Genomic DNA, 22,019 nt, shown 5'->3' with positions numbered 1-22,019 from the left:
CCACCTCACTCAACCCCCTCGAATTGTATGTAATTATTTTATACCCTTAGGTTAATCATGTTTCAATGTTGGCTTGCAATTGGAATTATCTTTTTTTTGATCTGGCTATTGATTGTGAAAACTGATAAACATCTTTTACTATTCTTTACATATTTACTATAAATACATAATAACTGATAAACATATCTTACTATCTTTTACATATTTACTAAAAGAGAATAAAAAAAAAAGACACCAGGAGAATTCGTTTATTGGAAGCACAGGGTGAGGGAGGAGCCGGGAAAGCAGAGCTGCTGGCTCAGGGGATGGGTCAGGGGATACCAGAGTTACGGGAGGGAGTCCAACACCAAGAACGTTTGAGAAACAGAACATCGACGAGACAGAGGGAAGACCCACTCCCCTGGGTTAAGCTGCTCTGGGGGCCAGGGGTGCGTGCATCCTCCCCTCCCCATCCCCAATCACTCCCCGTGACTGCTCGGCCCCCGTCAACGCAGGGAGCGCGGGACAGTGGGGGTGGCCGAGCGGTAGCAGCGGTACCCCTCTAGCGAGGCTGGGAGGAGCAGCAGGCCGCTCAGGGGGTCCTTCCGGCAACGCCCCATGGCCTCCCTGTAGCTCAGTCGCTCCTTGGAAATGGGATCTGTCAAGTCCTTCTCGTAACTAGCCTCATCTTGCAGGAGCTGGGCCAGCTCCTCGCTGATCATGCCAGAGAGCACAGCCTGCGCCACGGGGATGCGGCCGGTCTTCTTGGGGTCGATGAGCCCCCCGGTCAGGTGCTGCACCCGCAGGTGTGGGAGCACGCTTTCCTGGGGCATCCAGCCCTTCTGGACGGCCTCGCCCACCGACAGCCTCTTCTTGGTCACGGGGTCCTCAATGCCCGTGAAGGCCTTCTGTGCGTTGAGCAGCCTCTGGGTTGAGCCGCTCTCGATCAGCCCCCGCTCCACCGCCTTGTGCACGGAGTAGCGCTCCCGGCTCAGGAGGTCCACGATGCCCCCCGTAGCCGCCTGAGCCTCCAGCAGCTTCTGCCCGGTGATGGGGTCCAGCATGTTCTTGGCCACGGCCGTCTTGATGGTGCACTTGTTGTCTGTGGTCGTGTCATAGACGCCGGCGATGGGGAAGCTGTCCTCGCTAAGCCCGAGAGAGAAGCTGGGGGAGAAGAGACTGGTGCTCTGGGAGGCCGGGGAGGCGAGCGGGGACTTGGAGATGATGGCGCCGATGGAGAGGGAGGGGCAGGGCTTGGTCTCCCCGGCCACGAGCAGAGCGAATTCGCTGATGGGGAGCTGGCCATCCTTGTAGAGATGGTACTCCTCTTTGGAGATGCGCCGGCTGCGCAGGGCGGCCTCGATGGAGTACTGTTTCCCGCTCTTGCGGTCCAGGAGCACAGACTCCTCCCCGTGGGGGCCCAAGGTGGTGACCTCCTCCCAGTCACACTCGAGATCCTGCAGCTGGAGGTACTGGCTTCGGTCAATGACGCCCCTCTTGTAGGCCTCGTACGGGGACATGTCCTTCCCCGTCTCGGGCTCCAGGATGGAGATCTTGGTGGAGATGTTGGTCTCTCGTGTCTGGGTCTCCTGGTTGAGCTCCTCCCGGCTCACCTGGGTGTGGAGGTCCCGCAGGGTCCGCTCCTTCTCATAGATCCGGTCCTTCTCGCGGAGGATGGCCGACTCGAGCTGCGAGAGTTCCTGGCCCCGCTGGGCTGCCCTCTGCCGCTCGCTCTCCGTCTTCTGGCTGAGCAGCTTGGACTCCTCCTGCAGGTGCAGCACCCGCTGCTGCTTCTGCCTTTCCAGCTCCCGCAGCTCCTGCTGCAGCTGCCTGCACTCCTGGCTTGCCCGGTCCCGGGTCTTCTGGAGCTCGGCCTCCTCCCGAGCCCAGGTCCTCCCCAGCGCCTCGGCCCGCTCCACCCGCTCCCGCAGGCGCCTCACCTCCTCCTCCCGGCTCTCCCGGGCCGCGCGCTCCCGGTTGAGCGCCTCCCACACCCGGGCACGCTCTCCCTCCAGCACGGGGTCCTTCTCCACCCTGATCACTTCCTTGTAGATGGTCTTCTCCTGCAGCTTCGTCTTCTGGAGCACGTCGATCTGCACCTGAAGGTTCTTGCACTCCCGATGCACCTCGGTCGCCTGGGTCTTCTCCTGGGCCAGGTCTTGCCGGAGGGCCGCCGTGGACTTCTCCAGGTCCGGGTCCTTCTCCAGCTGGACTACCTCCTCCATGATGATCTTCTCCTGCACTGCCGGAGGCCGCTTCTCCAGCTCCTGGAGCTTCAGGGTCAGCTGCCGCAGCTCCCTCTCCACAGCCAGCTTCTTACTACGGTCCTCCCGGAAGCTGAGTCGGCCCTCGTCCTCCTGCACGGCGGCCCGCAGCTGCTGCACCTCCCGTTCCAGCTGCCGCCGCCGGCCGGCCTCCTCATCCAAGCTCTGGCTCAGCCGGCTGTGCTCCTCATGGAGCTTCGGGTCCTTCTGGGTGACCACCACCTCCTGCACCACCACCCTCTCCTCAGGCCGCCGCCTCTCCAGCAGCAGGTACTTGTTCTGCAGCTGGTGGACGGCGTCCTCGGCCGCCCGCCGCTTCTGAGTGGCCTCCCGCACCTCCTGGCGCAGCCGCTGGGCTTCCTGCTCCAGGACGGGGTCCTTCTCACGGCGCACCACCTCCTTGTTCACCGTCTTGGTCTCGACCTTGGAGCGTTCGCGCCGCCACTCGTCGCGCTCCCCCTGCAGCCGGATGAGCTGCTCCTGGGCCCGTCCACTGCCGTTGACCAGCTCATTGAGCTGGGCCTTCAGGCGGTCGATCTCCCGCAGCAGCTCGGGGTTCTTCTCGTGCCGCACCAGCTCCTGCGTCACCTCCTTGTACTCCACGGTGGGCTTCTGGGCCCGCAGCACCACCAGCTCAGAGAGCAGTCGCTCCACCTCCTGCTCCGTGCCATTCCTCTTGCGGCCAGTCTCCTGCAGCTCAGCCCGGAGCTGTGCGATCTCCCGCTCTGTCTCCGGGTCCACCCGGAAGGTCTCCTGTACGCGCTCCTGCAGATCCACCCGGGGCTTCTGCTTCTCCGCCGCGCTGTGCTTGCTGTGCAGCTCCTTCAGCTCCCTGGCCAGCACCTCGTTTTCACTCCTCTGCACCTCCAGGAGGCTCCTCAGCCTGGATGCCTCCTGGAGGAGCCTGGGGTCCTGTTCCACCTTCTTCACCTCCTTCACAATCACCTTGGGCTCCACAGTGCGGATTGCTGCCTCCAGCTCCACGACTCGAGCCTGCAGCTTGGCCACGGCATCCTCCGCCCCTTTCCGCTGGGCCACATCCTCCTGAATCTTCAGCCTCAGGGCCTGGGCTGCCTGGAGCATCTCCAGGTCCTTCTCCACCTTGACCACTTCTTTCACCACGACTGTCTCTTTCACGTTCACCTCCTTCTGCTCAAGGGCCAGCAGCTCTGCCTTCAGTGCCTCCAGCTGGGCCAAGACGGCGGTGTTCTCCTCTTGCAGGAGCTGGAGCTCACTCTTGAGCTGGGCTGCCTGGCTGTCCAGGCCGGGGTCCCTCTCGATCTGGGTGACCTCCTTGGTCAGCAGGTGAGGTTCCGTGGCCTTCCTCTGGCTCTCCAGCTGCATGACCTTCTGGGCCACTGCCTCCAGGTCTGCCTGCAGGCCAGCCCGCTTCTTGCCCTCGTCCTCCACCTGGGACTTCACCCTGGACAGGTTGCTCTCCAGCTGGGGATCCCGGTAGAACTCCACCACTTCCTTCTCCTCCAGTTTCTCCACGGGCCGCTGGGTCTTCAGCTGCAGCAACTGGCTCCTCTGCTCCTCCAGCTCACGTTGTACCTGGGCCACCCGCTTCCTCTCCTCCTCTAGCTGGGACCTCAGGGCCTCTGACTTCCTGCCCCCCCGGGCTGGGCTCTCAGACCCCTGCTGGGCGTTAGGTGTCACCTGGATGTCCTCATTGAGCTCTTTCTGCAGAGGAAGAGGGGAGAGTCCTGGGGTAAAGGGAGGAAAGGGATAAGCCCCTGCCCAAAGACCCTGACGCTGGGAAAGACTGAGGGCAGGAGGAGAAGGGGCGATAGAAGATGAGATGGCTGGATGGCATCAGCAATTCAATGGACACGAATTTGAGCCAACTCCAGGAGATGGTGAAGGACAGAGAAATCTGGCATGCTGCAGTCCGTAGGGTCACCAAGAGTCCGATATTAAGCGACTGAACAACTGAACAACAACACCCCACCCTCCTGAGATCAGGACCCTTCCCTGCTTTCTGAGACTTCCCAGTAGGTCCTGGGAGGTGGAACTGAGATCTGAGGTGTTCGAAGGTAGGATTTTTAAGAGGCTTCATCAATGCCCAGTGTGCTAGGATGTAAGGCAGTGTATAGGCTGCATTTGCACGATAATGTGAAAGTAAGAAGGTCCTCCCTTCCCAACCTTTCCCTGCTCCCCTTCCTCCCAGGCTCCCAGAAATGGGCCTGTGCTCCTCTGGGGCATCCTGGGATACACCTCTGGGTGGGAGGAGGCTGGCCAGTTCCTTGGCCACTCACCAAGAGTCGTGGAGAGCTTCCAGCTTCTGGTCTCCCAGGGATGGAGACCTAGGTGGCCTCTTGCCCATGAGGGCTGGGTTCTGAGGCTGAAGACTGCGAGATTTTCTCCTGTCCCCACCGGGGTGCTGCCCAGGGGCTAAGCTGTGACTACACTGAGTGACATCTCCTGGTACTAACTCTGAGATGGAAACCAGCCTAGAAGGGCTGCTGGGGGAGGCAGAGAGCCGCACCTCCCTCAGGCCGCTGAGCCTGTCCCGGGGCTGAGTGTGAGCAGGTAGGAAAGTCTGCCCGGTCAACCACCCGCCCAGGCTGCCTAGGGTGGGCATCACCCCCATACCTTCTCCAGAATCTTTCTGGCAAATTCCAGCTGGTGCAGTTGCTGCTGGTGGGCAGCTGCCACCTCAGTGTAGGCCTTCGTCAGGTTCTTCTCCTGGAGAGGCCAAGGGAGGGGGTGCGCCAGCGTCAGCTCCTCCCTCAGAGGCTGCAGAGCTGGCAGCCCGGGAAGGAGGAACAAAGAGCCCGGCTCACCTGGGCTTGGATGCTGTCCTGCAGGGGCGCAACTCGCGGTCTCTTGGGGGCCGATCCCACCTGGGTGGGCTCCAGGGAACCTCGGTAGGTGTCTGCCTGCAGCTCATAGTCCTGAGCAGGTGGGGAAGGACATAGACTGGCTGTCAGTGGGGGGAGCTAGGGGAGGGGTAGTCGGGGACTGGCGGAAGGAGGGAGGGGGAGGGGGAGATAAAGAGGGAGGAGCTGAAAGGACTGCTTACCTGGAGGGCCACCTGCAGGTGCTGGGAGAGGCGGGACGCCGTGGCCCTGTCCTGCTTGCGGCCCTGGATCTCCTGCAGCAGTCTCTGCCAGGGCAGGAGGGAGGGTCAGGGGACCCCCGCTCACCTGGGCTCGCCTCCAGGCCCGCGGGCAGCCAGCAGCACCCAGGGGCAGCAAGCGCTCTGTGGGAAGCTGCCTTCCACCACCCCACCCCCACCCCCGGCCGTGACCCACCACAGCCTCTGCTCGAAACATCTCACCCCCAATACACACATACTGGTCACACTACTTAGGCCTTAGGCCTGAGGCTCAGTGTCAGTTCCTTCCAGACCACTTGCCCTGACCCCATGGGTGTCCTTACAAAGGGCTCCCACAGCACTGGCTTCTCCACCAAAGCACTTATCAGCATCATGGCCTGAGACGCACTGGCCTCCCCCCAAACCTGCAGGCTGCCTGAGGGCAGGCTGTACCCAGCCCCTTTTCATTACCAGCATGTATGATGCTGGGAAAGACTGAAGGCAGGAGGAGAACGGGACAACAGAGGATGATTTGGTTGGACAGCATCACTGACTCAATGGACATGAGTCTGAACAAACCCCAGGAGATAGAGAAGGACAGGGAAGCCCGGCGTGCTGCAGTCCACGGGGTCACAAAGAGCCAGACATGGCTTAGTGACTGAGCAGCAGCAGCAGCAATAGTAAGGAGGTATGAGGAAGAGGATGCTTAGGAGTTGGTACCTCCAGGAACACAAAGCCCACTGCCCACCTCGGGCCAAACAGAGAAGGGCTGGCTGTTTTCCTAGACAAAGTGAAAGTGAAAGTGAAGTCTTTCAGTCGTGCCCAACTCTTTGGGACCCCATGGACTGTAGCCTACCAGGCTTCTCCATCCATGGAATTTTCCAGGCACGAATACTGGAGTGGGTTGCCATTTCCTTCTCCAGATCTTCCCGACCCAGGGATTGAACCCAGGTCTCCTGCATTGTAGGCAGACCCGTTACTGTCTGAGCCACCGTGGACAAAGTGTAGCATTTTGAGTGGCGGGGGTGGTGGTGAAGGAAGCAAAGCCTCTGGGGTCTGAGCTTTGAGGTCATTAAAACACTGGCCACTAGAGGGCGGGCCACACGCGCACAGGCTGCTCTCCCTGTTAGGAAGGCGGCCAGGGAACTGGGCCTGGCTTGAGGGCTCAGCTCTGGGTAAGAGGCAGGGGGAGAGGCCGGCCCACACCCCCTGCAGCCCCAGCTCCTCACCTTCTGCGCCTGCAGCTTGTAGGCGATCTGGCTGGGCCCGTCGCTGGGCCTCACCTTGTTGTGGGGCAGGCGCTCCAGCCACGCGTTCAGGTTGTCTGTGCAGTTCTTGAACTGCCGGTAGGTGAGGCCGGCATCCTGCATCATCTTCTCCCTGCAGGAGGAGGAGCAGAGGTGAGAGCGGCCCTCGGGGGGCAGGCGAGGGGTGTGCGGAGGAGGCTGGTGAGTTCCTCCGTCCCTGGGACAGGTCGGAAGGCCTGACTGACTCGCCATGCTGATCCTCTCAACTCTGGCTGGGTGGCTGGAGCCGGCCATTCAGAGATGGGCCGACACTTTGTACCAGGCACCACCTGGGAGGCTGACACCATTATCATCCCATTTTAGAGGAAGGAAGCCGAGCCTCAGAGAGGTGCGCTCACCCGTCCAAGGCCCCAAAGCTCGTCAGCCACAGCCACCACGCACTGCAGGGCTGTGCTGTGAGCCCCAGCAGCCCGGCCACTCACCGCAGGTCCAACTGGTCCCCCACGGCGTGGTAGCGGTCGGTGAGGGCCCGCACCTGGCGCTGCTGGTGAGGCAGGTCTTTGCAGAACTCGCAGAAATTGTTCTGCAGTGCGCTGCACATATGCTCGACAGCCTTCAGCTGGCGGTGTAGCCCGAGCACACAGGCCTGCTGCTCCAGCAGCTCCCTCCGCCGGCGCTGAGGCAGGAGGGGACACAACGTACCCTTGTGGTTCGGTTGGATGCCAGGCCCACCCTCCACTTACCCCCAGCTCCTGGGTCAGCCTGCACCCCCACTCCTGCCAGGAGGCCGCCCAGCCCCTCACCTTCAGCTCGCTGACCCTCTCCTGCAGTGCGCGCGGGCCTGCGGGGATGGGGGCCTCCTGTGCCAGGGCAGACTCGAAGCCTCGGATGACCTTGTCTGCATCCCGGATCTGCCGCTCCAGACCCAGGGCGGCCTTGGCTCTGTCGCAAGAGGAGGCCCAGGGTCGGACACCTCCTTGGCCGCACCCCCGAGGCCTTGCCCAGAGGCCCCCACCTCCAGAGCACTCACTTCTCCCCGTAGAGGCTGCAGAGAACCTGCACATCCCTGTATTTGTTCTTGACGCTGTTGAGGACCACGGGCAGATGCAGGGCAGCGGGCCCTGAGGGCTGCCCCGACAGAAACGCCTCACACTTCTGCTGGGCCGCCTCCTTCTCTGCTCCCAGGCTCTGCAGCCGCTGGGCCGTGCCCTGGGGTGCATCAGGGGTCTCAGGATCTCTGGTTCTGGGCAGGTGGCTTCCATCCAGCCCTCCTGCTATGTCAACCTAACTCTGCTTGCGAGGCCTCCAAAATGTGGTATGGACATGCTCGGGCTCAGTTTCCAGGTAGATGACCGTAGGCAGGTCAACCTCTCTGACCCTCAGTCTCCTCATCTACAAATGCTTGATGGGAGGATGAAATGAGACCCTGGGAGTCAGGAGCTGCCGCCCACCTTGGTCTTCACGTCACTGTCCTGTTCTCAAAACCTTCAGTTCCCTGCCCCCTCCCCCCAGTCAAGCAGCAAAGCCCTAGCTCCACCCACTTGGGATTATGATTTTGTCAATTCTTTTATCAGTTATTCACTCGTCGATTCCCTGATCCATTAGTGCTGGCTCCACACCACATATTGCCCACCTTCCAGGCTAACTGGACCCCCAACACCTCTGATGTGGAAGAGGACCTTCAAAACCCAAGGACCGGGGACTTCCCTGGCAGTCCAGTGGTTAAGACACTGCGCTTCCCCTGCAGAAGGCATGGGTTCGCTCCCTGGTCGGGGAAATAAGGTCCTGCCCAGGGTAGTGGTAACCTGGGCCCAGCATGGGCAGAGGTATTGTCCAGGCTGTCACCCCACAGTGCCTCCTTCTGCCACTCCTCCTTCCTTGCCTGGCCCCCCAGGACCCCAGCTGAAACACCTCTCCCACCTCTGGAGCCCTGCCTCCCCTGGTCGGGCCCCTGATCAAGCTAAAACACCCCAGAACGTGGCGGAGTGAAGAAGACCGAGGTGCACAATCTTGAACAACATGCTTCACATTTTAAAAGCCAAATCCAAACAATATATCTGAGTAGAAACCGGTTTGGAAGGACACAACCCAAACTTCTCCCCCCGACCCCCCACGCCTGGGTGTGGGGAAGGGGTAGCTTTCACCACTAGCATTTCTGAGTCCTTCTGTGACCGCGTTTACACCCCTGCACTCTCTCCAGGGAGGCTCCCCGTCAGCCACCCCGGAGATACCGCCCCTAGGATGCTGCAAGCCCATTTTCAGGGATGAGGAAACCAAGGCCCAGAGAGGTTAAGCGAATTGCCCAGAGTCACAGAGCAGGTCAGGTGAAGAGCCAGGATGGGAAGGAGCCTGAGGGAGCCCTGGACTGTCTGCTCACTTCTTCCACCTCGGGGGCCTGCGGCTGCCCCCACAGCTGCCTCCCCAGGGCTGGACCATTTTTTATCCCAGCTGCCCTGGCTCACCCACCTGGTGGTTCTGGATGCGGCCCTCGAGGTCCTCGAGTGGTGTGGTGCGGCTCAGCGGGGCCCGTGCCCAAGCCAGCAGCTGCTTCTCTATCTGCCCCAGGTCCTCCTCCAGCCGGGTCATCTGTGTCAGGAGCTTCTGGGCCTGTGGGTCGGGTGGGCCCGAGCTGCTTGGAGCTGGGGGAAGAGAGTGCCTCTGAGGGTCCAGGGCCTGCCTCGTGTCTGCCTGCCTGCCTGCCTGCTGGGCCCCTCCATGAGCCCCCGCAGAGGGTCCCGTGTGGGGGAGGGTGGTGGGCAGGGCCTCACTGAGGGAGGGACATCAGGCTTGCCAACCCAGGGAATGGAACCCCCAGATCAGAGCCTTTAATTCAGGGTCACCCCCTGCCCGTGGCAGCCCCTGGGTGACCAGAGTAGGCATCTACTCCTATTTCAACAATGCCTCCCTCTTTCCCTGGCCATCCCTCAGTACCCTGCTGGCTGGGCCGTAAGGGCTCCTTGGCACTGGCCTTCAGGCGGCTCTGGACTGCGGTCAGTTTCTGCTTCAGTGCCTGCAGCTCCGAGGCAAGCCTGGAACAAGGGGGCGGTCAGAGAAGGACATTCCTCCATGCTCTCCCCCAGCCCCCGCAGTCACACATTTAGGCAAAGGGCAGGCGACGGCCTCAAACCGCAGGGCCTGGTCTGGGTGGGTCCAGAGCCTGCCTCCTGCCCCCCTGGGTCCCCAGGAGGACCCACCCGGAGGCCCTGGCCACGGCTTCAGGGTCCGGAGCTGGGATGCAGAAGCAGGCGGCTGGGGCCCGCTTGGGCTCGCCTGCCTGGCCCTGGACCACCCAGGTGTGTGGGTCAGTGTTGTCCACCAGTGTATACTGCTCACCCCGCAGCAGCTGCACCTGTTGGGGCGCGGAGGGGGCGGGGAGGTGGGGGAGGGGCCATGCAGGCCTAGGGGCCAGGCTGGAGAAGGGATCGAGGCCCAGCAGAGGCCAGTAGGGTAGGGGCTAGGGACGGGGCCAGGGAGGGACAGGAAGTGCCGGGGTCAGGACAGGGACGGGCCAGGGGCTGGACAGGGCTTGGAGCAGGTGGTGCTGGAGCAGGGGTGGGGCGGGACATTGGCTGGAGTGGGTAAGAGGGGGCAGGGGAGGGAGAGGGTGGCAGGGGTGGGGCAGGTGGGCCCGGAGGATCCGAGTGGAGACTGTACTTCTCCTGAGTCCCAGTCACAGATGCTGTCCACACGCAGGGGCTGCAGGGGCAGGTTCCTTCTCTGGGGCAGAGGGGCCACCCCCTGGCTTTGCAGCTGCAGGTCCTTGAGAGTCTTTTCGGCCATGGTCAGCTGCTTCTCCTCTGCCTGCAGTGACCCAGGCAGTGGAGGCTCAGACCAACCCACCTGTGCCCCCCAGGAGGGCCAGGAAGGGGTCCTGGCCGTCATGAAGACAGGGTCTCTTAGTCAGCAACGTAAAGCGAGCCCCTCCCCAGGCACCCAGGATCCTAGAGTCTGTTGGTTGGGGTGGGGCAGGTGGCTGCCCAGCAACCAACCCCCAGGCCAGCAGAGTGGGAGCTGGAGGGGTGTCGGAGCTCTTCTGGGCAGTCCCTGCCACACTGTGTGTGCATGCGTGCGAAGTCACTTCATCGTGTCTGACTCTGTGTGACCCCGTGGACTGTAGCCTGCCATGCTCCTCTGTCCACGGGATTCTCCAGGCAAGAATACTGGAGTAGGTTGCCATGCCCTCCTCCAAGGGATCATCTCCACCCAGGGATCGAACCCACATCTCTTATGTCTCCTGCATTGGCAAGCAGGAGGGCTTCCCTGGTGGCTCAGCTGGTAAAGAATCTGCCTGCAATACGGGAGACCTGGGTTCCATCCCTGGGTTGGGAAGATCCCCTGGAGAAGGAAAAGGCTACCCACTCCACTGTTCTGGCCTGGAGAATTCCATGGACTGTATAGTCCTTGGGGTCACGAAGAGTCAGACACGACTGAGTGACTTTCACTTTCTTTACCACTAGCGCCACCTGGGAAGCCCTGTCACGTTACAGGCGAGGAAACTGAGATCCAGAGGTGGGAAGGGCTTGCAGCTGACAGACCAGGCTCCTCCAGCTGCAGTGAAGCCCCTCCTCCTGCCCTCAGGGCAGGGGATCCAGGCAGGACTAAGCACCCTGGAGGCATGAGGCCCAGACACCCAGGCCCGCCCGGTGCCCAGGAGCGGCTACGGGGAGGGGCCGGGGGCCATCTCACCTCCAGCTGCCGCAGCATCTCCATTAGAGCACCAGGTGGGCCCTCCGGGGCAGGGCTGTACTGGCTGTCCAGGCTGGAGTTGAGCTTTGCCAGGGTCTGGCTGACAGAATCCGCCTCTTCCTGGAACTGAGGTCGGTGGGTGGTCAGGGGCGGAGCTGGGGCACTTACTGCCCACCACCCTGCAAACCAGCTAAACCCAAACTGGCTGAACCCAAAGTGCCACTCGCCGTCGGCCTTTCTACCCAGGCAGTGGGACCTTCCAACTGAAGCGCTCGGCAAATCAGGTATTTGGGGGTCACTGAACTTAATTTCTTTTAGTGTTGTAAAACACGTTGTTTTTCGTCCTTCCTGCACAGATGACGGGCAGTGCCCCTCCTGGAGGACTCGCTCCAGCACCTGGAGTCCTGGCTGAGATCCAGGGGTGGGTGCCCAGGGCGTCTCTGAGCAGAAGCTACGCGTGTGCTTTAAAGAGACAGCCCACAGTTGGGTGACACCACGGGATTCTCCTCAGTGGATGTGCTAACGTATAGTGGATATATAGGAAAATGTCCTTAATAAAAAAGAAAAAAGGGAAAACTTTTGGCTTCTTTTTTCCTCAAAGTCTATAAACCATTTTACTTGGAAACTACCAAAAAAACCCCAAAAAAAGTCCTACTGGGCATTCCCTGGCGGCCCAGTGCTTAGGTCTCAGCACTTTCACTGCCATGGACCTGGGTTCAATCCCTGTTGGGGAACTATGATCTCACAAGCTGTGTGGTACAGCCAAAAAAAAAAAGTCCCCATTGTGGATATATATTTTTAATTTTTTTTGTTTTCAAAACAACCAAAAATTGTCTTTTTATAGACAGGACTGTTGTCTATTATAGTCTGTTATATCAATGTTTCTCAACCCTTGTTTCATTATTGAACCTTCTAAGGAGCTTTAAAAAAAATTTTTTTTTTTTAATTAATTTACTTATCTGGCTGTGTGGGTCTTAGTTGTACGTGTGGGATCTTTAGTTGCAGCGTTAGAACTCTTACTTGCATGAGACATAGTTCCCTGATCAGAAAGTCAACCCCGGGCCCCCTGCATTGGGAGTGCAGAGTCTTAACTGCTGGGGCACCAGAGACGTACCTTTGAGTAACTTTTCCCTTTTTTTGTCCTTACTTTCCCCATCATTGACATGAAATGTTAATATCACAGATATTCTGTATATCATTTACATATGCATATTTGTGATTTATTTTTTATGAAAAAAAAAAGTTCTTTTTTTTTCACTTTCAAGAACAAACATTCACACCCCCAGGAGTGACGTCACCCTGTCGCGAATTCGTGGGTGACATTGTTTTCCTCTGGGACCCAGTCACAACGATGCACCTCTGTCGTTTTTATGAGGTGCCTTGGCCCCCGAGATGCGCATCGTGCCTTCCCACCCGGCCCTGCCCAGCCCCGCCCGGCTCACCCTGCGGTAGTCCTCCACGTGCTGCAGCTGGCTCTCCTGGCAGATGCAAAGGTTCAGGAAGTTCTGCCACTCCACCTTTAGGGCCTCCTGGTGGGCCTGGGGGCAGCAGTGTGGAGCTCTCAGACGCGCCCGACCTCGTCCGTCCACCCGCCCACCCACTCAGCTGGCCCTGCCCACTGCCCCTGCTGGCCCGGCCCGGTCTCCCCAGCCTCCCCGGGAAGCTCCCTGACCGAGAGCCCCCAAGGCAGCGGGGAGTGTCCGGCCCTTGCACCTGGATGGGCCCCACGGCCGGATGCCCGAGCTCCACCATGCGCTCCCCGTCGTCCTCCAGCTGGTTCACGCGCTGCTCCTGGCTCAGCAGCTCGTGCTGCTTGAAGTGCTGGGAGAGGATCAAGGCGGGGGCGCTGGCGGTGAGGACCAGGCCGGCCTTGTCCCCCCACCCCACCCCCACCCGCCCCCGCTGACCTCGTACTCCCTCCGCACGCCCGCGGGGTCGGCCAGGTGGTCGCTCCAGTCTTGCTGGAGGATGCGCTGCTGCTGCTGGGCCAGGGCGTTCAGCTGGCGCGTGCAGCCCTGCAGGTGCGTGTACAGGCTGCCCAGACTCTGCCCTCGCCACGAGGCCGCCTTCTGCCCTCGGATGTGGGGAGAGAGGCACCGTCAGGCTGCGCCCAGGAAGGCTGGCCTCGTCAACGGTGCAGGCAGCCCACCCAGCCCGCCCTGGGGCTCACCAGGAGGTCCCGGTATTGGCTCCGGATGGTGGCCGCGTCCTGTCTCGACCAAGGTGGAGAAAACACAGGCCCAGTGAGAGATGAGGTGCAGGGGAGAACGCACCCCACATCCCTGAGCCTCCCCTGCCCCTCCTCCATCCCTAGTCCCCGAGGACCAGCCAGACCTCGCTCAGGCTCTGATGGGAGAAAGGGAACCAGGGCTGGGGCCAAACAGGGGCGGGTGTCGGACGGCTCACCCACCGGCCCTACAAGGGTCCGCAGCTGCTGCCCGTAGGCCTCGATCTCCTTCTGCAGGATATTGTGTTCGGCGACCTGCTGCTCCAGCTCCGCCATGCCCGGCCCATACTGGCCCTCGCAGACCTGCTTCTGCAGAAGAGCTGGCCACTCAGCTCTGCCGCAGGGCCTGGGGTGGGGAGCCCTGCACGCACCCAGCATCCCCCTCCACCCAGCATCCCCATCAGCAGGGGATGGAGCTGGTCATTTGGGCAGAAGGTGGACAGGCCAGGCGCTGCCTGGGTGAATGACTGCAGCTCACCCTGGGGCATGTGCTAAGTCACTTCAGTCGTGTCCGACTCTGTGCAACCCCAGGGACTGTAGCCGGCCAGGCTCCTCTGTCCATGGAATTCTCCAGGCAAGAATACTGGAGTGGGTTGCCATGTCCTTCTCCAGGGGATCTTCCCGACCCAGGGACTGAACCTGTATCTCTTATGTCTCCTGCACTGGCAGGCGGGTTCTTTACCTCTAGCCCACATGGGACACCCTGGGGAACATGCTAGTCTCCAGTGACCCTGGCTGAGGCCTCAGGGTCACGTGACTGTGGATCCTGAATCCCACTGGTCCCCAGTCTCAAGGCTCAGCTCTGAAAATCTCCCTGCTCTGCCCTGCCTCCTGCCTGACACCTGCAGCCTGGCTCCTGAGCCTGCACACACCCTGCCCTGTCCATGCCCTCCCCTGTCCCTCCAAAGAGTTGGACACGACTGAGCAACTGAACTGAACTCTCCCTTCATTGTCATCACGGCACCCCTTCTGTCGTGACAGCAAAGCACAGTTCCTCACCTGGTGTTCCGGGGGCCCTTGACCTGGTTCTCCCTCCCTGCCCAGAAAAGACGTTTTTCCATCACACCGCAGGCTTCCTCCAGGCAGGAGCCTCTGTTCCTTTTTTCTGAAATATCCTTTCCTCACCACTTCACCTCATCCCAACCGAGCTCTCCCACCTGCAGGAAGCCCTCCATGATTGCACGGTCTCTTCTGCCCCCTCCCTTTTCAGAGACCCAGCCCCCACCCAGGTCCAAGGATGCATCAGCCCCTGCCGAAACGCAGCCCTGTGTCGCCCTCTGATGGCTGCTGGGTGACCCCTGACCTGCTTCTGCTCCAGCACCCTCGCCCAGTCGACCCTGGGCCCCACATCGGGCGGCAGCACCATCTTCTCGTACAGGGCGCGGTACTCGGCGCACTCCTGGGTCACCCGCTCGTGCAGCTGCTTGATGCTGCCAAGGAAGTGGCCAGCAGGTCGGAGCCGGGTCTGGGGCTCCCCCGGGACCCCCGGCGCCTCCATCCTGGACCCCCAGCTCTTGCTGCTGCCACCCCCTGCCCCACACTCACTCCTTCTCGATCTCCTCGGCCTGTGGGTGCTTGAGCCGCTGGGCCTTGTCCACATCCAGGAAGAGGTCTTTCAGCAGCACCTCGGCCTCCTTCAGGCTGCGGCCCACCTCCTGCCGGTGCTGCAGGGCCTGGCGCTGCTCGCTGTGCTGCCGGTCCTGAGGCAGGGAAGGCATCCTTGCTGCTCGAGCCCCCCTGCCATCCCAGGGACCCTGGCCAACCTTGGCGCCCACACCGGGAGAGAGCGAAGTGTGAGCACCAGTGAGGTGGACTCAGGGACACAGGGGAGGTCCTCTGACCCCCCTGCAGGAACCAATCACGGAGGCCTTCCTGCAGGTGGGAGGGCTTTGGGGGATGGGGTGAAGTGGTGAGGACAGCACATTTCAGAAAAAAGGAACAGATGTTCCTGCCTAGAGAAAGCCTGGGGAGAAATGGAAAATGGGGTTTACTGAGCAGGTAGGCAGAACCAGGTCAAGGGCCCCCGGAACATCAGGTGAAGAGCTCTGCTTTGACGTCACTATAGAAGGGGTGCCATGATGACGATGAAGGGACAGGGGAGGGCATGGCGGTGGGAACCCACCAGAGAAAGTGTGCCAAGCCCTCGCTTCCACTGTGTTTGGGGAGTGACCAGGGAAGGACAGGACCGTCTGTGTATCTTTACCAAGGCGAGTGGGCACCTCTGGGACCACCAGGCATGGCAACAAGTCTCTCACGCCCCCACACCCTGCCATCTTCCCCAGCTTCACCTGCTGCAGCTTCTTCTGGGTCTCCAGAATGTCCCTCTCCACCTGGTCGGCGTTGGCCTGCATGCGGGAGATCAGCAGGGCCAGCTCCTGAGTGGCAGCTCTGATGAGGGGTGGAGACAGAGGGCAGCCTGGTTGGCAAAGTTCCCTGTTTCCCTTGGGCAGAGGTCTGCCCACCTAGGTGGGATCCCCTGCCTGCACCCGCCCTGTCCTGCCCTACAGCTGAGCTCAGTGGCCTAGGAGGGTGGAGTCAAGACCTGGGGAGCCCTGGCCTCTCGGTAGGAATCTCTGTGAGCTACACAGTCCTGGGCAGGGGAGCTCTGCCTTCAGTGAGGGTTCAGAAAATGAGGGTCCTGAGTGTGGGTGGCACTGTGGAGCTGCCATCTCCCCCCATCAAGGAAGTGCCTCCCAACCCCACCCTGCTCTCTGCTGCTGCTTCAGGCTGGAGGGGAGGCAGCCCGCAGGGGAGCACATGACTCACTGGCTCAGCCCCTAATACCTGAGGCGGACAGCTGGATCCTGGGAGGGCTGGGTGAGCTGGCTGGGGGCAGGGGAACAGCACCAAGTCCCCCGGCTCAGCTTCCTCCCACGCCAGCCCCGTCCCCCTCCACTGCCCCAGGCTTTGCAGGGCCTGCCCGGGATTAGCAAGCTTGCAGAGGAGACACACAGCACCCGGTGGGGGAGGTGGGCCATGAGATTGCCAGGGAACCCCAACACTTTCCAGATTCGGGGGTTCAGAGCCCAAGCTTGGACCTGACTCGCTCCAGGTGGCACAGCCAGGAGGAGCAGAGGATGAGCCTGAACCGGGGTCCTTTCCCAGGGCCGTCTCCCAGCCTCTACAGGGTGCCAGCTGTGGGCTCCAGCTCACTCTCTGGGGCCTAGAGGGGCAAGCAGACCTAATAAGAATGTGGTCTAAGCCTCAGGAGCACAGCACCCTGTGAGGTCACCGTCCCTGCGGAGGGATGGCAACACGGGCTGGGCCTTGAACCAGGGGTCCAAGGAGAAGCCCCCTCCAAGCAGAAGGGCTGTGCCACAAAGAGACAGTCTGAAAGAACTCTGACCGGCAGCCTGGCTTTTATCTTCCTCTATCCCTGCAGCTGTGTGGTCTTGGGCAAGTTACTTAACCTCTCTGGGCCTAAGGCTCCTCACCTAGAGGCCAACGCTCTAGTATATCCACCTCCTCACCGTGTGACTGTGAAGAAAACTAGCGTCCTGTCAGCTCCCGTTAAGTGCTTGTTTTTACTCCTCTAAAGGGATCTGAAGGCTGGGACCTGTCCATTCTGTTTACGATGGCATCCGCAGGGCCTAGAGCAGCCCCAGCACACAGTAGGTGCTCCATAAATAGGCACACAGTAGGTGCTCCATAAATATGTGCTGAACAAATGGACTGCACGGGAGGGGACTGATGTGCCCTCCTGGGGCCGCCGCCCGAGGACAGGGCTGAGGGGAAGGAGATGACCGAGAGCCGCCCTGGGGCTGGGAGCTCCAGGTCCGGAATCCTGGGAGGGCTGCTCCCGCCGGGAGGAGCCCACTCCGCCCTGGGCAGGGCCCAAGCCCCAGGGGGGACAGGTCACTCCAGTGAGAGTCTTAGCCACCATCTTTCCTGTCCGCCCAGAAGCCCAGCCTGTGTCCTCGCCCTGATCCCTATCGGGTGCTGGGCCTTTCATCTCGGCCCCCACCTTCACACCCAGGACCCCGGGTGAACTGCTGCCTCCACCTAGCAGAGGGGGCTGACAGCCAGTGAGTGGAAGAAGGCTGCCCGAGCCTGTCTGCAGAGCGTGGGGCTCTGGGAGGGGGCGGCGGGCTGGGGACCCTGCAGAGAGCTGGGTGAACTGAGGAAGGCTCTGAGACATCCGTGGGCCCCTACTGCTTCCCCATAGCACCCCTCCACACACCCACCCGGTGAAGGAATCATCTCATCTCCATAACAAAGCTCTCGAGGCCCAAGGTGCCAGCCGGTGGGGAAAGCCGCAGCCTGGACCTGGAGCAGCACAGCCCCGCCTCCCTGCCTCTGGGCACTCCGCAGCCCACCTCTTGGCTTCTCTGGCCTCAATCCTTCTGCCCACCCTGTGCCCAGGTCCCATGGGTCATCTCAGGATAAGTGGAGCCTAGAGGGCAGAGCCGTGGGTGGAGAGCCGTGCCCTCCAGCCTCCTCACCTCCCAGCAGAGGAGGAAAGCTCAGGCCCCTGCCTAGCATGTCTGTAGAGCCCTCAGGCTGCACCCCCCAGAACATGGGGAGCTCCAGGCCATGCCTGGGCCCCTGCCAGGGCTGGACCTGGGCCTGGGCCAGGAAGAGAGTCCACCCCCAGGCTCTTTAGCCTCAGGACACCAAATGCCAGCGCTGGGCTGGTCCCCGGCTCTGGCCGGCTGCCTCCAGGTGGCTGGAGCCCCTGGGTCTGGAGCCATCCTGGCTCCGGCCCCCACCCCCGGCCGCGCTCACCTGCTGTGCTTGTTGGGGGACCCCTTGGGGGAGCCTTTGGCCGGGGAGCCCTTGGGGGACCCCTTCCCCTGAGAGCTTTTGCTCAACCCCTTGAACATGGTCCTGAAGGCAGGCGCAGGCTCGGGCTGGGCTCGGCCGGCGAGGGCGGGTGGGCGGCGGGCAGTGGGCAGCGGGCGTGCGTCTTCGCTGGCTGCTCAGCTGGGCTCTGGCGAGGTGGGGCGGCTGGGCACCAGGCGGGCAGTTTCTGGGCGGGTCCTCCCTGCAGGTGAGGCGGTGAGGGGGCCAGGGCTGCGCACATGCACCCCCACTCCCCACACCACACTCTTGCCTGCTCCTGCACAACCAGTTTGGGAGGAAAGGGTACAGCCCAGAGGGCGGGGCGCCTGAGCCTGCCTGAGTCTCAGAGAAGGTTCAGACTTGTTACACCCAATGCTCAGAGCCAGAGGGAGCCAGCCGTGATCACGCCCAGACGGGGAAATAGCCGGGCCCAGGGGAGACAGGGCTCCAGACAGACGGACGCGCGTGTGCACACGCAGGCTCAGAGATCGAGGCCGGGCTTTAGAGCTCGGGGTTAATGAACACCTCCAGCCCACACCCTGCTATCAGGCACACCTCTTCACCCAGGACTCTCCACCGGGGGGCTGCTCCCTGCCAGCTCAGGGTGGGCGGAGGGACCCCGGGCTCTCTGCTCACCCCCAGGGCGTCCGGGTCTCTGCTCTGTGTCCTCTACTGACGGGGTGGGGCAGCCAGGGGGCATTCTCCCTGGACCACCGGCACAAGTACCTTTTAAACGTGGACACCACCCAGCCAGCTCCCTGGAGCCCCACCCACCGCGCTGCAGAACGCTTCTCCTGGCCGGCTGGCTCTCCCATCTGTCTGTGGCTCCCGGGCCAGATGCAGTCAGATGTGCATTGCTGGGATCCTCAGAGTTGCAGACCAGCTCTAGAGGGGCCGGGACTCCCCCAAGGGCCCCAGCACCCAGCCTTCGGGTGCTGCTGAGTCCAGGGTCTGGCGGAGCCTCCCGGGAACCCACTGCTTTTTAAAAAATAATTTTGTTTATTTTTGGCTGTGCTGGTTTTCATTGCCACCTGACTTTTCTCTAGTTGCGGCGAGCGGGGGCTATTCTGTTGTGGTGGGCTAGTTGCTCTGAGGCATGTGGGATCTTCCCGGACTAGGGATGGGGTCTATGTCTCCTGCGTTGGCAGGTGGATTCTTCACCACTGGGCCACCAAGGAAGCCCTGGGAACCCACTGTTACTTGGGTTTCCTACCTGCCTCTCCTCCTTCCCCAAAGTGGCCCCTGGTGGCTTTTCTGGAGTCGGATGGAGTGTCCAGCAGCAGTGCCTGTTTACTGGTCTTTTCTTCACACTGAGGGCCAGGGAGGTCATCTTGGTAGCTGCCTTCTCCCACAGCGGCCTCCAGGGTCTTCAAGAAAGGCATGGGTTCCTTGTCTCCAGGCATTCGTTTCACTGGCCCAGCTCAAGTCACTCCTAAAGATCTGGAGACATTCCCTGGAACCATTGCAGTTTCGGTGGAAGGAGGGTTTGAGGGGGAGCAAGGTGAGGGGAGGGAGGCAGACAGGCTGGGTTAGGATCATTAGGGCATCCTGGCAGGCCCAGCTGAGGGCAGAAGACATCTAGAGAACAGACAAGGGGCCCAGCAGACTGGGGAGACCAGGGACAGAGGCCACGTGCCCCCAGGGGCAGGAAAGGCCTGAGTCTCTTTGGGCTGCATCTCGAGAATAATTGAATTGAATTTGGCCCTGGAGAAGGGACAGGAGTCACCCATCCTGGAGGTGGGGAGGAGTGGCTGACAGTGGTGGTGGGGGTGGGGAGAGGAGCAGGAGGCCTTGACCCAACAGGGAAGTGTTGGGCTGGCCAAAACATTCGTTCGGGTTTTCCCATACCATCTTATGGAATAGAACAGGGACGTAGCAACAGGGAAGCAGAGTGGTTTCCAGGGTTCTTCTCCCAGCTGAGTGTGATGGTGAGACGGAGCCAGAGAAGGAAGGCTGGGCCCGGAGGCCACTGACCCTCTGCCCTAGCCCCTCTCTCCATGTTAGTTCCGGGTGACAATTGTCTTCTAACCATTCGTTGCATACCTGTCATTTTCTGTTCTCAGAAAGGGGCCCATTTGTTGAAATGACTTTCAGGCTCAGGACCCAGTCCAATGACTGGCTTCTTATAGCAAACCCGAGAGTCGGCTCACGTCCTCATCTCTAAGGTCAGGCAAGTGACAGCAATATCCCAGGAGAGCCAAGACAGATGACAGCAGCCCTCAGCCCACTCCTGTTTCCCTGAGAACTCCAGGCCCTTTCTTGGGAGGGGGTGGTCATTGGATTCCCCAGGGGAGAATGGCTAGACTCCAGCGCCAGGAATGGAGGCATCCAATGGAGGCCCCGCTGGAGGCTGAATTCTGGAACGTTAGAGCTTTGCCTCCTCTCTGCAGAAGCACCCCACCCCCAGCCCCGGAAATAAATGAGTATCACAGAGGACCCTCACATGCCCGAGATTAAGATGAACTGATTCACTGCAAGAAAACCAAGAGCTGAATCCCTGGCGTGACTGTCTAACATCAGGTCAAATCAGAGCGCAGCTCCCAGATGGGGCTGGCATGCAGGAGGCAGGAGCAGCCAGGTCTCCAAGGTGGTTGTCACTACAGGATGGTCCTCTTCAAAGGAGCCCTGGCCCCCAAGACTAGGGCATCGGAGAAAGGATGGAGGCCAAGAAAGATGCAGGCTCTTCAACAAATGAGAAAAAACTTAGAAGGCTGGGAGGGGACCGACAGCCTTGGTGGCCACCTGTGCCGTCCCAGCCCCTGTCACTCTTGAGCCCTTGAAATGAGCCCACTCTGAACAGAGATGCTGTAAGTACAAAATTCACGCCAGACTTCAATGACGTAGTATGAAAAGAGGATGTAAAATATCTCAATAGTGCTTTAGATTGTCAAAGTGTTAGTGTCCTACTCTTTGCGACCCCGTGGACCCCACCAGGCTCCTCTGTCCATGGAATTCTCCAGGCAAGAGTACTGGACTGGGTTGCCATGCCCTCCTCCAGCGAATCTTCCTGACCCAGGGATCAAACCTGTGTCTCCTGCATTGCAGGCAGATTCTTTACTGTCTGAGCCACTGGGGAAGCGGAGTTTCATACTGATGACACATCAAAGTGATCTTTTGGATATATTGTGTTAAATGAAACATTATTTTAAAAAACTGATTTTACCTATTGCTTTTTATTTTTTGGTTTATAAACAGCTGAAATTTATTGCTTCCAGCTCTGCAGGTGGGATGTCTGAGGTCTGAGCGCCAGCGTGGTCAGTGAGGGCACTCTTCAGGGTCACGGATTCCCATGTTTTCCTCACATAGGGTAAGGGGTGTTGCTATTTTTATTTAACGTGGCTACTAGAAAATGTAAAATTAAAGATAAGACTTGCATCTGTGGCTGACATTATAATTCTATCAGACAGCTCTGACCCAGAAGCCGGACTGGGTGCCCTGTTTCAGCCTTCCTGGGCCTCACTTCCATAGCATCTTCTCCTTCGGAACCAGGCAGGAGGCCCAGCACCTGGCTTCCCATCCTGCCCCTGAGGCCTTCCCCTCGCCTGGCACGTGCTTCTCCCTCTGCGGACTGAGATGTTTGGGATCAATGGATCCTCAACCTCCCTCCAGCACTGTGACTTTTGTTTCTCCCTTAAGTTTATTTATTTGGCTGCGTCGGGTCTTAGTTGAGGCAAGCGGGATCTTCGGTCTCCACTGGGGCATGGGGGATCTTTAGTTGCAGCATGTAGGATCTAGTTCCCCGACCAGGGATCAAAGTCAGCATTGGGAGTGCGGAGTCTTAGCCAGTGGACCAC

At 60.5% G+C, this 22,019-nt stretch overlaps 1 protein-coding gene across 1 annotated transcript; it reads right to left on the bottom strand.

The window, feature by feature from the left end:
- Positions 1-231: 231 nt before the first annotated feature.
- Positions 232-18,522, bottom strand: EVPL (envoplakin). Its single transcript, XM_027518665.1, has 22 exons — positions 18,169-18,522; positions 15,732-15,831; positions 14,989-15,143; positions 14,747-14,873; positions 13,627-13,752; positions 13,387-13,425; positions 13,124-13,285; positions 12,930-13,037; positions 12,659-12,754; positions 11,217-11,342; positions 10,185-10,331; positions 9,725-9,879; positions 9,462-9,559; positions 8,997-9,169; positions 7,561-7,739; positions 7,334-7,472; positions 7,013-7,206; positions 6,513-6,663; positions 5,269-5,352; positions 5,030-5,140; positions 4,839-4,931; positions 232-3,926 (listed from the first exon to the last, which is right to left on the bottom strand). Exons 1-22 carry the CDS (start codon positions 18,264-18,266, stop codon positions 486-488), a joined length of 6,102 nt encoding a protein of 2,033 aa, XP_027374466.1. The 5' UTR covers positions 18,267-18,522; the 3' UTR covers positions 232-485.
- Between the last annotated feature and the right edge of the window lie 3,497 nt (positions 18,523-22,019).

This window comes from Bos indicus x Bos taurus, chromosome 19 (assembly GCF_003369695.1).
Source record: "Bos indicus x Bos taurus breed Angus x Brahman F1 hybrid chromosome 19, Bos_hybrid_MaternalHap_v2.0, whole genome shotgun sequence".
Lineage (NCBI taxonomy): Eukaryota > Metazoa > Chordata > Mammalia > Artiodactyla > Bovidae > Bos > Bos indicus x Bos taurus.
The sequence above is the reverse complement of the archived record's forward strand: the minus strand, read 5'-3'. Positions and strand labels throughout refer to the sequence as shown.